The sequence below is a fragment of the Metopolophium dirhodum genome, chromosome 5, assembly GCF_019925205.1.
Source record: "Metopolophium dirhodum isolate CAU chromosome 5, ASM1992520v1, whole genome shotgun sequence".
In the NCBI taxonomy this organism is placed as follows: domain Eukaryota; kingdom Metazoa; phylum Arthropoda; class Insecta; order Hemiptera; family Aphididae; genus Metopolophium; species Metopolophium dirhodum.
In genome coordinates, this window is record NC_083564.1 from 240,903 (window position 1) to 254,535 (window position 13,633).

At 28.5% G+C, this 13,633-nt stretch overlaps 1 protein-coding gene across 1 annotated transcript in view; it reads right to left on the reverse strand.

Annotated features, from left to right (window-relative positions):
* Nucleotides 1–10,734, reverse strand: part of LOC132944676 (uncharacterized) — a 29,275-nt gene extending 18,541 nt beyond the window's left edge. The window contains exons 1-4 of the mRNA XM_061014143.1: nucleotides 10,597–10,734; nucleotides 8,863–8,922; nucleotides 5,196–5,240; nucleotides 1,478–1,537 (exon numbers count right to left, since the gene is read on the reverse strand). Of these exons, the coding sequence (XP_060870126.1) occupies nucleotides 1,478–1,537; nucleotides 5,196–5,240; nucleotides 8,863–8,922; nucleotides 10,597–10,708 (277 nt within the window). The 5' untranslated portion in view covers nucleotides 10,709–10,734. The remainder of the gene's footprint in view (nucleotides 1–1,477; nucleotides 1,538–5,195; nucleotides 5,241–8,862; nucleotides 8,923–10,596) is intronic.
* Nucleotides 10,735–13,633: the final 2,899 nt, after the last annotated feature.

Below are 13,633 nucleotides of genomic sequence, written 5' to 3' on the forward strand. Positions count from 1 at the left end.
CACCTAAATTTAAAATCATTTATTTTGTCAATTTGGTAAATAATGAATATACGTATTTATAGTGGTAACATTACGTCCAACAAACTTTTGTTACAAGAAATTTGTTATATTTATTTTAACTAGAATGATAGACCTATCATCTTATAATATATGATATAATATTTATAATATTTTTTTGATTTCATTTAGACAGACTTGTAAGTCTAATATAAAATATATAATATTTATTTATTTATTTATTTATAATTAACGGGTGGTGCACTTAGAATACAATAGATAATACATTTGAATTCTAAGTAAATAGTAGGAAATATTATACATTAATACGAATAATAATAACAATAATAATGCTTAAAAATAGAACAACAACAAAAAAACAGAAAAGATTTTAAGGTAGTAACAATAAAGGTAGTTAGATTAGAAAGGAGGGATCCTCATTGGCGATGGACATAACGCGTCTTAACAGTTAATTTTTATATCGTTACTTTTATATTGGGGAATATGGAAGCTCACAGGTGCTCGAAATTGAGGAACTTTAAGGGTTATAACTTATAAGTGATAAAAGAGTAGGAGAGTCAACGACATTTAATAAGAGACCTCTTAGGAAAGTCTTACTTAACAGCCTACGGTCAGCTAAGGATTGAAGGTCAAGAATCGTGATAGGAAAGTAATCGTGTGGGGGACATTGTGTTTACGCCATTGTATTTGGTTTTTGTTTTGTATAGTGTTGTGTTAGCATGCGTGCCCTGATAGGGTGCTCGCGTTAATATTATCAGTTTAATTCATATTTAGTATTTTTTTTATTATTCGTAAGAAGTTATTTCTTTTTGCTTTCTTGACTTTTCTCGTTACTTGAACTGTGCAGATCAGGTCACATCCAGTGTTCATCATTGTTTCAAATTCATTATTTACATGTGGTTTTCACGTGCATTTACAAAAACCACGTTTTTCTTCTAATTATTCTAGTTATTCTTCTCATTATTCAAAGATTACTATTGGTAAAATATCATTCCTAAAGCAGAAACTTTATGCATTATTGTTAATATTATTAATTTTCTGTAGATATTTCATTGAATCATCATTCTTAGTTGTGTTAACATTTATGCTTTGTGGTGTTTATTCTTGCCCTAGTAATTGGAGCTGTGTATGTGTATATTTAAATGTTCTGCGTTAAATTATTAGCTTTTAGCCGCACTGCAGACTTGGTTGTTGTATTCATTCATTTGAAGCTGTATTATTTGTGTATTGTTAACATTACACACAACCAGGCTTAGGTAGCGTATGTGAAGAGCCAGCTAAGAATAATATATTTACAAGAAAAGGCTGACGAGCTCCTTTTATGTTATTATACCATTATTATACCATTTTTATTATTAAGAGTTTTTCCTATGGAATGATTATCAATTACGTATTTTATAAAAGATAATAGAAAAATAGTAAATAATCTTATTAATCGGAATTTAAATTATATTCTTACAGGAATTTCCAGTATTTTGAAGTCGGGCATTCCAAGTTTTCTCACCTGACAGTTTAAATTCTGAAAAATAAATAGAGTTTTTATATTAGAGTTTAAACTATTAGATATTTAGAAAGCTTGAATGTTTATAATGTTTATAATGTATAATATACTGTACGTGAACATCAAAATAATTTTTATGAAGAATATTCCTTTAATAATAAATAATATATTTCCTCAATTGTTGAGTGATGAATAATCATCAAGGTATATAGGTGTATTTTCTCAGAATAAATTATAATTATAACTGGATAAACCTAGTCACCAGATCAATTAAGTGGCCCTGAATTAACTGCTAGGCAGTTTTTGCGTGTCCTTCATATAAATGTTGGAAACTATTCAGAGGAAAGTAAATGGTACCAGACATCAGTTTTATGGGGATTCGTTCTTGACCGTTTTTAGGAAATTCTATATAGGTAATTTTCCATGTGTTTCTATGCAGTAGTGTGCGTAGCAGGGCTTAAAACCGGTAACCGGTTTGTAACAAAAACCGTAAATTTTAGAACTGAAAACCGATAACCGCTTTTAGTTTTGGAATGCAGTTAGCGATTATTGGTCATCAGTAATCAAGAAAATATCTAAATATTAACATGAAAGCCGTTACCTCGTATTTTTAATCACGGTTTTATTACCAAAACCTATTCCTGACCAAAACAACAAAACGGTTTTTTCGTGGTATTTAATACTTGAATTATTTTATGATTATTTTACAGTTAAATTTAATTTTCGAGCTATTTTTAAATTTTTTTCCTTAATTAATTGCTGTCAAGTATTGCTTATTTGTTGTGACTATCATATATATATATATATATATATTATAAATACTGTCATAAATGTCGTCGTCGTTGCGTGCGCTGATTCCCGTTACGAAATAGTTGGTGGAATAGGGGCATAGTCTATATTTTAGTATATTTTAATATTTAGTATTTAGTACTATTTATGATATTTTAATTAAGAATATAGTCTGAAATTTACGTCGTTTTTATATCGTGTCAAACTATCACAATTTATACTTTGGTCAATGGTATTATTTTATTGTCTTCATTTTATGGTAATGTTTAAATTTTAAATTAATAAACAATTTTAAAATTATAACAATTACAAAAATGTATTTTTGATTTTTTAAGATAGCCATTATCTTGATAATATGTTTTAAACTTCGAGTGAAATCGACCAAATTAAAGCATATCAACTTTTTGATTTTGTAATAATAATAGTTATGTTATCAACCCACGAATCACCTAAATAAACTGTTTTAAATATATGATTTTTAAAAACCGGTTTTAACCGGTAACCTATCACCAAAAAACCTTATCAACGGTTTTTAAACGATTACGGTTATCATAGTGTTGAAGTATCTTTAAAGAAATGGTTACCGCTTACAATAATATCAAAATTAAACGATAACCGGTTACCAATTACCTACTTTATTGGGAATGGTTTTAAGCCCTGGTGCATAGTAAGAGATCATTAGTGTGAGGGACTGTATATTATAAAATAAATAGCGGAATGCATCCACACCCACATGGCCAAACTTACATATTAACGACTCATTACACAACAATTAGGTATATGTTTCTATGGTAAAATATAAAATATAATATCGTCGGCCTAAGTCGATAAGGGCATACCTAACTCCATTTTTTTTTTATTTTGGGATTATCAGTGATTAAAATTAAGAAAAAAACCACATCATATGATAAAGTTGTAACTAAAATTGTTATCATTTTATCCTCCGCGAAATTTATAATTAGAAATTGTCGTATCTCCGATGTAATGATTTTAAGAATTGTAATAGCATTGTAATAAATGATGGAGATTGTAAACCACTGTGTGACGGGGAGTATAAGACCATTCCCCCGGGGGTTGTTACACCTTTAGCCATATTTCTCGAGGGCGGCTACTTCACGCCTTGGTGACACGGTCGCGTCCCTCCGACGGGTTGACGTCAGGGCGCCCTGATGATGGAGATGTGGCCTTTTCGAATTATTGACTTAGACCGACGAAATTTTAATGTTTTTTTCCTGTCCTTAAAAATTTGTTATTTTGGACATACGCCATTTGTGACTCAGGCCGACGATATATAAATCAGGCATGTCAAACTCAAAGTATCAATTGGGCCACATATTATATTGATTAGTACTACTCGGTCCGCACATACATTTTTTACGAAAAAAATAAATACTTAATACAATTTTTTTTTAATTTTATTCTTTACGTTTACGAACACAACGGGTACGTAAAACTAAATTTAAAAAGTTAAAAAAAATTTTTAGGTAATTTTTTTTTTTATTTGACCACTTATATTGGTAGCTGTGGGCCACAAAAAAATTAGAGTGCCGTGAATTTGACATGCCTGATATAAATAATAATTATACATATAATATTATTTTCCCTCCAAAATCTATCACATTATTTTTAATATTAATATAATGGTAGGTTTTAAAATATCTAAATATATAAAATTCAATAAATAAATTTGTGTGTGCTAAACTAAAATGTTATATTATGTGTAACTAGGTAATACAAAATAAGTCCCTAATTATATAATACAAAACAGAAAATAACAGGTAATCACCAATAAATTATTATTGTTGTTATATTAAAATACATTTTAGCATATAAACGTGACTACAAAAGTACTTACTTATAAAATGTAGATCTATAAAAAATTTGTATGGAAAAAAATATTAGGAACTTGTATGTAATATACTCCGTTCCACGGGAGACCGTATACGAGCCCCGCATCCGACCAACGTTGGTGACAAATTTCTCTCACTCTTAACCGGCTATATACATATTATGTGAATTGCGAGGAGTCTTTTCCAACCACCGCGAGCCGGCTGAACAGTTGACGATCGTAACCATGGATTTTATTAGATAGAATGGTTGCACAACTGGTCATTATTTTGTGATCACTAATAATTGTTCTTATCAAAAATCTGTTAAAAGTTACGTTATAGCGCTATCTAGTTGCTTACATAACATCATTAATATTGTATTCTTATGGGAATACGGGAAATGCGAATATTGTAATACCAATTAACAACCACGAGGAGCGTTAGTAGTAGTTCACATTTTCGTATTTTAGATAAGAACTCTCGTACACCGCAGTCTAACATTGCGTAGTATAGCCCGATGTGTAACCATTCTATCTAAATCTGTGATAGTTACCGAACAGAAGAAAATGGTGGCGGGTACGCAGCGATGGACGAAAAAACGTGCACATTCTCTCGTGGAACGGAATATAGATTGTATTTATAATTATTATCATTATTATTATTCTAATGAGAATGGTAGATAATAACATTCACATTTTATTGAATTAGACACTTTAATTTTAGAAAGAATTTCATTAATTAACTATACATGAAATCGATCAAGATACGGAATTTACACCATAGAACCATAAAAATATCTCAAAAAAAGTCAAAATATTTTAAAAAATATTCCATCTATTGAAAATTATAGTATTATTATATTACTAATATTGTTAAGACAACTACCAAAGCATCATAAGTATCAAACTACCATACATGTTCAATATTCTACCAGAAACTCTACCCTGGAATTTGAAGGGACAACAAATCTAAATCATTATCTGTACTTAAATTGTTATACTATAACGGTTATAAGTATAAGCTATATTGATAACTTTAAAAATTAGTTTTAAACTCACTGTTTATTGATCTAAAATATTCTTGAATATTCAATTTTTTTTCATCTGAAAATATAACCATCTCATTTAGTACAGCACAGTATTCAAATTTGACTATACTTAAATATATTTAACGATTAGACAATTTACAATTTGCTATCATATATATTTTGATACAGTATATCTACAAAACGTTAAGGTGGTCATATTTTACACGTACAAATTCATCATCCATCAGAACATTATGAAGAATTATTATTTAATAGGTAACTTATCAATTTTGATAAACAATAATGTTATAGATACTATTTCTTTTATTATTGTTAATAAATGTATTATACTCAATACCAAAAAACTGTTTTCATTAATTACCATGTTATACCAAAACTTTTAATTCTTTGAATATTTAATATATTATACTTATTTTTGCTAGTGGTTAACAGGGCTACGTGAAGCTGGCACCAAAAGGTAGCACATCAAAACCATCATGTGGTATTGTCGAGCTGATGTAAAAAAGATGATTAAAAAAATTGGAAAATGTATTTAAGTTATTTTTACTAATCTGTGAAGTGTATAAAAGATTATTTCAACACTTTTATAAATGTTTGCAGTCAAAAGTAATAAAAAGTAATATTTTTTCAATAATATACACTAAAGATCATAATATTATGTATTTATAAAATAAAAGCTCTGTAAACAATTCTGAAAATTGTTTGTAGTTGTTTTTCAAAGTACAAGCACTGTAGCAACTCATCTACTTTCTACCGACCACCACTGCAGGTCACTCATAACGAAACGCAGTCGACTCTCCAGCCAAGCCACACAGGCAATGACATAGGTACCTACACAACTTTCATTAACCATCTGCGTAACGGGGAGTATAAGACCATTCCCTCGGGGGTTTTTATACCTTTAGCCATATGTCACGAGGGCGGCTAATTCATGCCTTCACGATGCGGTCACATCCCTCACAACCTACACAACTACATCTCTTCCGCTCAGCGTATTCGTGCATTAGCTGTGTGACAGTGACAGAAACAGGTACTGGCTCATGTGAGGTAGAAAGAGTGACATTATTTTTAAGAGCAGGACTCTTTTACGGAGTAGCGAGTAAGTTCAAAATGAAAATTTGAGTTTCTGTCCTCAGGTTCCTGCCTTGGGAATTAAGTGAGAGAAGAGTCTTGAGTAGTGCAGCAAATAGTTTTGTTAGAGTGATATTAATGTCCTTACACTGTTTCAGGGTTTCTGCTTGGCCAGTGCGTAAATCGGTGATAGCAGAACAGAGTTCATAAGATGATGGGGTCATTTTACCCTTGACACCAGCTGGAGAATTGGAATGGGTTATATTTGAGAGTTGGCCAGAACCCAAAGACATGATAACATTATGAATTATGATAAATATATTACCAATGAAAAAAATTTCTTCTTATAATTAGGATATAAAAATGAGGTTAGACTGAAGCTTACAAGAGATATTAGCGCAAAGTAATAAAAAGACAAGCAAAACTTCAATGTAGTAGTGTGCAAGATAAACAGGTAATGTGATAGAAAGTAAGGCTAATGATTGTGACATCATAAATAGTGAGAAAGTAAAAAATCGTTCCGTAGTTAAGCAGAACTGAAGTCATGAAAAAAACACCTGAACAGCCATTAACTCGAGATTGATACGATGTAGACTCAATTTGAAACATTTGGGAAATGGGCATGTAAAACGGAGAAGCGACAGCTTTTATTATAATCATGCAATAATGAATTATTCAATACTGAGTAACAATAAAATAGTGAACTAAAAACAATAGAATTAAGAGAGCAAAATGTTACAAAGTATACGAAAACAAAATTACATAATTTTAAACAAACTTATATTTAATGAAGTTTTGTACTTTACAATCAATTAACTAGGAAATTTTATTTAATATTTATCAAACAACGTCTTGGAAAACTGTATGTATAAAATTGGTAAAGTTATGAATTAATTACTTAGTTACGTGGCGCTGGTTATTAAATAGGCACTACAAACTTTTTTTATTGAATAGCTATTAAATTGGTTTCAAACAAAGTCCAACTAATGTCCATCAATTCCAAGGATAGGTTGTAGGAATAATTTTAGATAAATGTGCTAACTTTGTACTAGCAGCATTAAGTAGATAAATAACTGGATTAATAATATTCGAATTGTATTCTTGTATGAAAATGCTATGATATATCGATTAATGACTGGTAATTGTACAGTATACAGTAGTAATGTACTGTGGTATGTTACGATAATAATCGATATGTAGGTATATTGTATATGTCGCATCCACTTGGTGAAATCACTCATTTCATGAAGTGGATGTCCACTTCATGAAATGTATCCATTTAGTGAAAATGACGTTTTACTACACTATATGGACAATTTGTTGACCTTTTCATGAAGTGGATGAAATTCATTTTATCCACATTCTGTAATATTACTATTTATATATACGAGTATTTTTGATATTGGGTTATTGTACGATTTGCACTAGGTAATTGTGTATAATATGAAGAAATTTCAAGAAATTGAAGAAATTGAAGAAAATGAAGAAAATGTACAATGCTCAGCTGTTAATTATACATGTCATACATGTGAAATTTACATACATGAAGTTGAAAATCAAGATGAAGCTGGATCTATTATGTGTAAACTATGCATAAAAAAAGAACAGATTAAAATGCAACGCAAAAAGGCTCTGATGGCATTAAACAATTTGCTGAAAAAATGTTACAGGTAAATTTTTGAATAACACAATTATTTTAAAAATAAAATAAAAATATTATTATAATACACTTTTTTAGACTAGTCATGCAGCTGTTCCAAACCTCGAAATTAACGATTGCGTGGTAATGGCTGTTCCAAAAGTCGACAGAGGGCCTACAGATCCACCAAATATTTTATGTTTAGTTGTTGACAAAAAGAATAACCTGTATAAGCTAGGGACTAAACATGGAATGATTAAAGGATGGTATGGAGGAGATTGCTTAAAAAAATGTGAGAAGTTTTTAACGAGTGACGAAGTTTTATTGGACAAAGAGCTAACTGTTCGAGAGACTGTTAAAGTCACAACAGGTGGACAAGGCTTTTCTTCTTGTTCATGTAAATCGAAAAGCCCATGTCAAACATCAAGATGTGCCGGTTTAAAAAAAAATTTTGTGCAATAGTTGTTGCCATAACTCTGAACCATGTTAAAATAAATAATAAAATGTAAAATAAAGTTTAAGAAAACTTTTAATTTAATTTTTATAATTCATTATTTATGGTTACCTATATTATATTATTTAATTATTATCATATTATACACAATTACCTAGTGCAAATCGTACAATAACCCAATAACAAAAATACTCGTATATATAAATAGTAATATTATTACAGAATGTGGAAAAATTTCATATAATTGTCCATATAGTGTAGTAAAACGTCATTTTCACTAAGTGGATACATTTCATGAAGTGGACATCCACTTCATGAAATGAGCGATTTCACTAAGTGGATGCGACATATATATTGCAAGATATAAAACCATTTGATTGACTAGGTAGCTATTTAGCTTATAACTAGCTCCACCGCATGTTTATCTACGGATACACCAAGTAAGATTGTTTAATATTCCGAATTTCCTTAGAATATACAGTAATAGTGATGTATATATTATATAGGTCTTACATTGTGCCTTTGGTTGTAACAAATATGTTTCATAATCTGGATCATCTAAGTTTGCAAGTTCTGGAAAATTAAAAAACAGCTGAATTACAATTTAATTCATAAGTTAATTTATTTTATTTCAAAGTATTTTGAAAGAATTTAGAGAAAATTATTAACGTGTATTAACATAGCAGTCACATTATTATAAGATATGGTACCTAAGATAATAAAATTTACTGGCCAAAAAAGAATAAATATAAAGTTTGTTTGGAACAATTCACCACTGAAGTTGTGCTTCTTTTTGGTGAAATTTTAGTTTCTAAACAGTTCAATTTACTGGCCAAAAAAGAATAAATATAAAGTTTGTTTGGAACAATTCACCACTGAAGTTGTGCTTCTTTTTGGTGAAATTTTAGTTTCTAAACAGTTCAATGAATTGTTCAACAAATATATATATATATTTCTAAATATGTGTATTAAATACAACTAAAGTTGTTAAACTATTGTTTATGATGCCTATTAGGCTAAACTAGACTAAGCTAAGCTAAATTAAAATTTTAATCACACATATATGTTTTTAGATTACATGTTTACAAAGACCTTAAGTAATTATAGTTTTGTCACATTATAATTATACAATAGGGACATGAAAAGACTTAAAATAAAATAAAAATAAAAAACAAAAATAGTTAAATTATTTGTAAACATTTATCGTAAGATTGTTTTAACAATGTGTCTACTTGCTTTTAAAGTTCTATATGTTTCAATTAATTATGTTATTTTCCTTACGTGTATTACCTATGTGTTCTAGATTTAATGTTAATTAGATTTAATTTGAAAACATTATATAGGTAGTAAATTCCGTTGGGATAATTGTTGAATATTTAAAATTCTGAAATCTTTAATAGGTTTACAGAAGGGAAGGTTTTGGATTTGTTTACTATTATTTTTATTATACTTTGTTGGACTGTTATTAGTTTAATACATGCAACTATCCCTTAATTTCCCCAAGCTGTTATTCCATATTGTACTATTGACTGTGTATTGGCAAAGTATACTATTTGTAATATTTGTATGTTGAATATTTTCCTAGCATTTATATAGAAATAATTCAGGTTCCGTATTTTGATTATTTACTTAATTACATTAACATCCAATTTAAAGTGTTGGTCAATACTCAATGGTGATACAAAGGTATTTGATATGTATTGTTTTTCTAATTTCCTCAAATGTGGCATTAGTGTTTGAATTACAGTTTTGTTTATGTATTTTTAACGGGTTTATATCTCTTCACATATTGTTTTTCTTTTACCCATTGATTTGTGTTGAAAATCTGTCGAAGTTCAATCTTAAAACGCATATAAAATTTCAAGGCTTAATTTCTGTCTTGTCCTTCTGGGACAACAAAATAATAATATATTATTATTATTAACAACTGCAGGTTAATAAATAGAACTATAAAATCCTATCCATAGACAATTTAGTGGTGGCCTCAGCTAGTATAAATAAATAAAAATGATTAGCCGTTTTTTTCGGAATCGTAATCTTGAAAACTACACATCTGATTCAGTTGAAATTCTGAGGAAGATTTAAAAAATATTTCAAATATATGAAAATTTGAAAAAATAAATCGATGATAACACTGAAATACAGATAATACACAAATAGTAAATAATAAATTTATGAATAATAGATTTATGTTCCGTAGGTACGTATAATAATATTTTTCTAAAAATAATTTATTCAAATACTTACGATACAATTCTAAAGACTGTATTTGATACACAAACGTAATATTGGAAAATGCAATTAACATCAATAAAATGATAGAAACATTTAAAACGATGACAGATGAAATAAAAGTCATTTTTTGGGTATAAAAAAATGTACGTAATGAACTGTGACTGGCAAATGGTTAGCTGAAAAAATAATTTTCAATACCTAGTTTTCAAAACTTCAATAATTTACGAGAATTATGTTGGATTATTTTTCAAGCATATAACATATTAACATGTATAAACATTTGAGTAAATTATTGACATTTTACTAAAACAAAAGGTTTCAACACACAAAGTGCCTATAATGTAAAATACAAAATACAGACAAATAGAATGAAAATATTATATCTAAATATTGTTACCCCAGCTGGCAAACAAGTGATATTTGTATTTTGAACATCTAAAGGTTGTATATTACACATACCTTTTATATACATACATAAGCTACTATACGCGTTAAATAACTGTTTGATTACTGATAGTTGTTCTTATATTTACTTTACAATATTTTAATGTCATAAAAACTCATGTAGAAACAAATGTCCAATGCCAATGGCAACAGTATATACCTACCTACTTAAAAGTTTATATTATTTTCTATACGTTATAAGAATTAATATTCCTGTTGTAAATATTTATATCTTTTGTAAAAAGCTGATTTTTATAGTTGGTAGTAGGGCTTGGATTTAAATGCCCTGAAATATAAAAAAAAATGCTCTAAAATATCAATAAATTATCATTCAAAAAATGTATTTAGCAATTAAAATTGTGTACCTATAGGTACGTTTATAAATATATAAAAAAATGAGTAAAAAATGCAATTCCATTTGTATTACACTGAACTACACTGTAATATTCAAAATAAATGTCGTATGCAATTAAATCGGCTAATTGGTTTATGGTGTGATATAAAAATAAATTTCAGCAGTGTCTAATTTAAAACTTGATTACCTGATGTTATATAGATCAACATAATAATAATTTTTATTACGTAATACTATGCTCATATTTCAATGAAGTCAGTTTTAGTCATATTACTCGCAATAAGTCAAAAAATCCCCAAAAAGTATAAAATCCGTTAAAATTGAAAAAAAAGTTCGTGGTTACAACATGGAGAACTTGAAAAATATTTGTAATCCTAGTCCTAGACTAAGTAGTTTTTAATAACACAATTTGACGATGTATCTACATAAGGATTGTAATTTCTTTAGTAATTATTAATCATTAGGCTTATGTTACATCCCAATATTATATTTAATAGTTATTAGGTAAAGTTAATAGATTTTACTTGTAATGCCAAGAAACAATTACATTACAGATTGCATTATTTGTTTTCGATTCTGAGCCAAGTAATAAATTTATTATTTTACAATGATAGGTATGCGTGTTTTTCTCTGTCAATTTTGGGACAGCAATATAGGTACTGTAATATTTAACATTGAGGGTGGTTTCTGGTAGCAAGTCGGATCTAAGTAAACAAAAAAAGCGGGTAAGTGGATGTCGTTCTGCTGACAGTAGCCAGTAGGAGAGAAGTGGGTCACTGTAATGAATGAATTCGATGATATAATATCATTGCATACAAAAAACGGATTCTAAGCGGAGACGGTTTGTCAGCCAAGTATATACTATATTATTATTAATAATACCTAATACGATAGCTGGTAAGTTGAATTAATGTTATTTGTATAATATAATAATATACTTGAGAAGTTTCGTGTATCCACGAAAAATATTTTAAAAATTTAACACAAAACTAAAATTGTTTTTCTTCGTTTAAGTATCTAATTTCGACCAAATTTGAAAATAAAATAACTATAAAAATATCTGTGTTTTTATATTTTTGAGATTCTTTTGGTTTCAGACCATTTGGTTATAACCTACTTGGAACCTTATTTTAAATTTTCAATCCTTAGCTATTAAAGTTGAGAATTTTATAAAATTTTAACAACAAAATCATTTTTAAATTTTAAATTCGATACGTTTTGTCAAAATTTGAACTTTTATACTTATAAGAAAAAATTGTTGCTAGCTGTATATTCAACTGCTGTTAGGTTAAGTCAGGTTAGGTTAATTTTAACTGCTGCATCATTATTATTTACCCAGATAGCAATTAGAAAATATTTATATTGTTGACATATGTTTTCTTTATGTTCTTGGAAATATTTTGTTTTGACACCTTTTGACAATATGTTTTTATTATATGAACAAAAATATATTTAAAAATAATATTTGAAACATATTGTAATAATATGTTTTTCACATACTGAAGAAAATATTGTAGGAAACATCAACAAAACATTCGTTGACAACGTTTATCTAAAATTATTGATAACATGTGTTCTTGTAAATATTGTAACAATGAGTTTATTTAATGGATAATAAAATATTTTGAGGAACACTAAGTAAAAATATTGGGACAATCTATTTCTATATATATTATTGATAAGTGATAACACAAATTATCAATTTTGGTATCCTAACCTCAAAAAAGGCCTCTTATAGTTTATCTCTCTCGTAGATAACTTTCTCTCTTCCCCAAAAAAACCGTATTACCGCGACTTATACGCCAGTATTATAGGCATGTCGTATTCGTTCTTTTAATAATATCAAATTATTATCAATGCTAAATATAAATTATATATTATTAATTTTATTTCCGAAATCCGAATACAAATACGTATTGATGAAAATTGTTTATCAGTGAATCCTAATAGCTGCAGTATACGCACGTCGCTCACTCGTCCTAACCTAACCTCACTATAGTTAATTTATACGCTCCGTACTCCTACGTGCCACGCCAAATCGCCACTCACAAACCGCCTTTTCTCCACGAGAAACACGCCATAAGGCACCCATGCACACATACACACATACACAACACACCAATAATATAATCGTTCAACAATACGAACAAGAGGCCAAGAGTTAAAAGAGATCAATCAGGTAAGAAATTGTTTACCTATAATATTATAATAAAAATAATTTTTTTTTAACTTATACCTATAACAGAAATT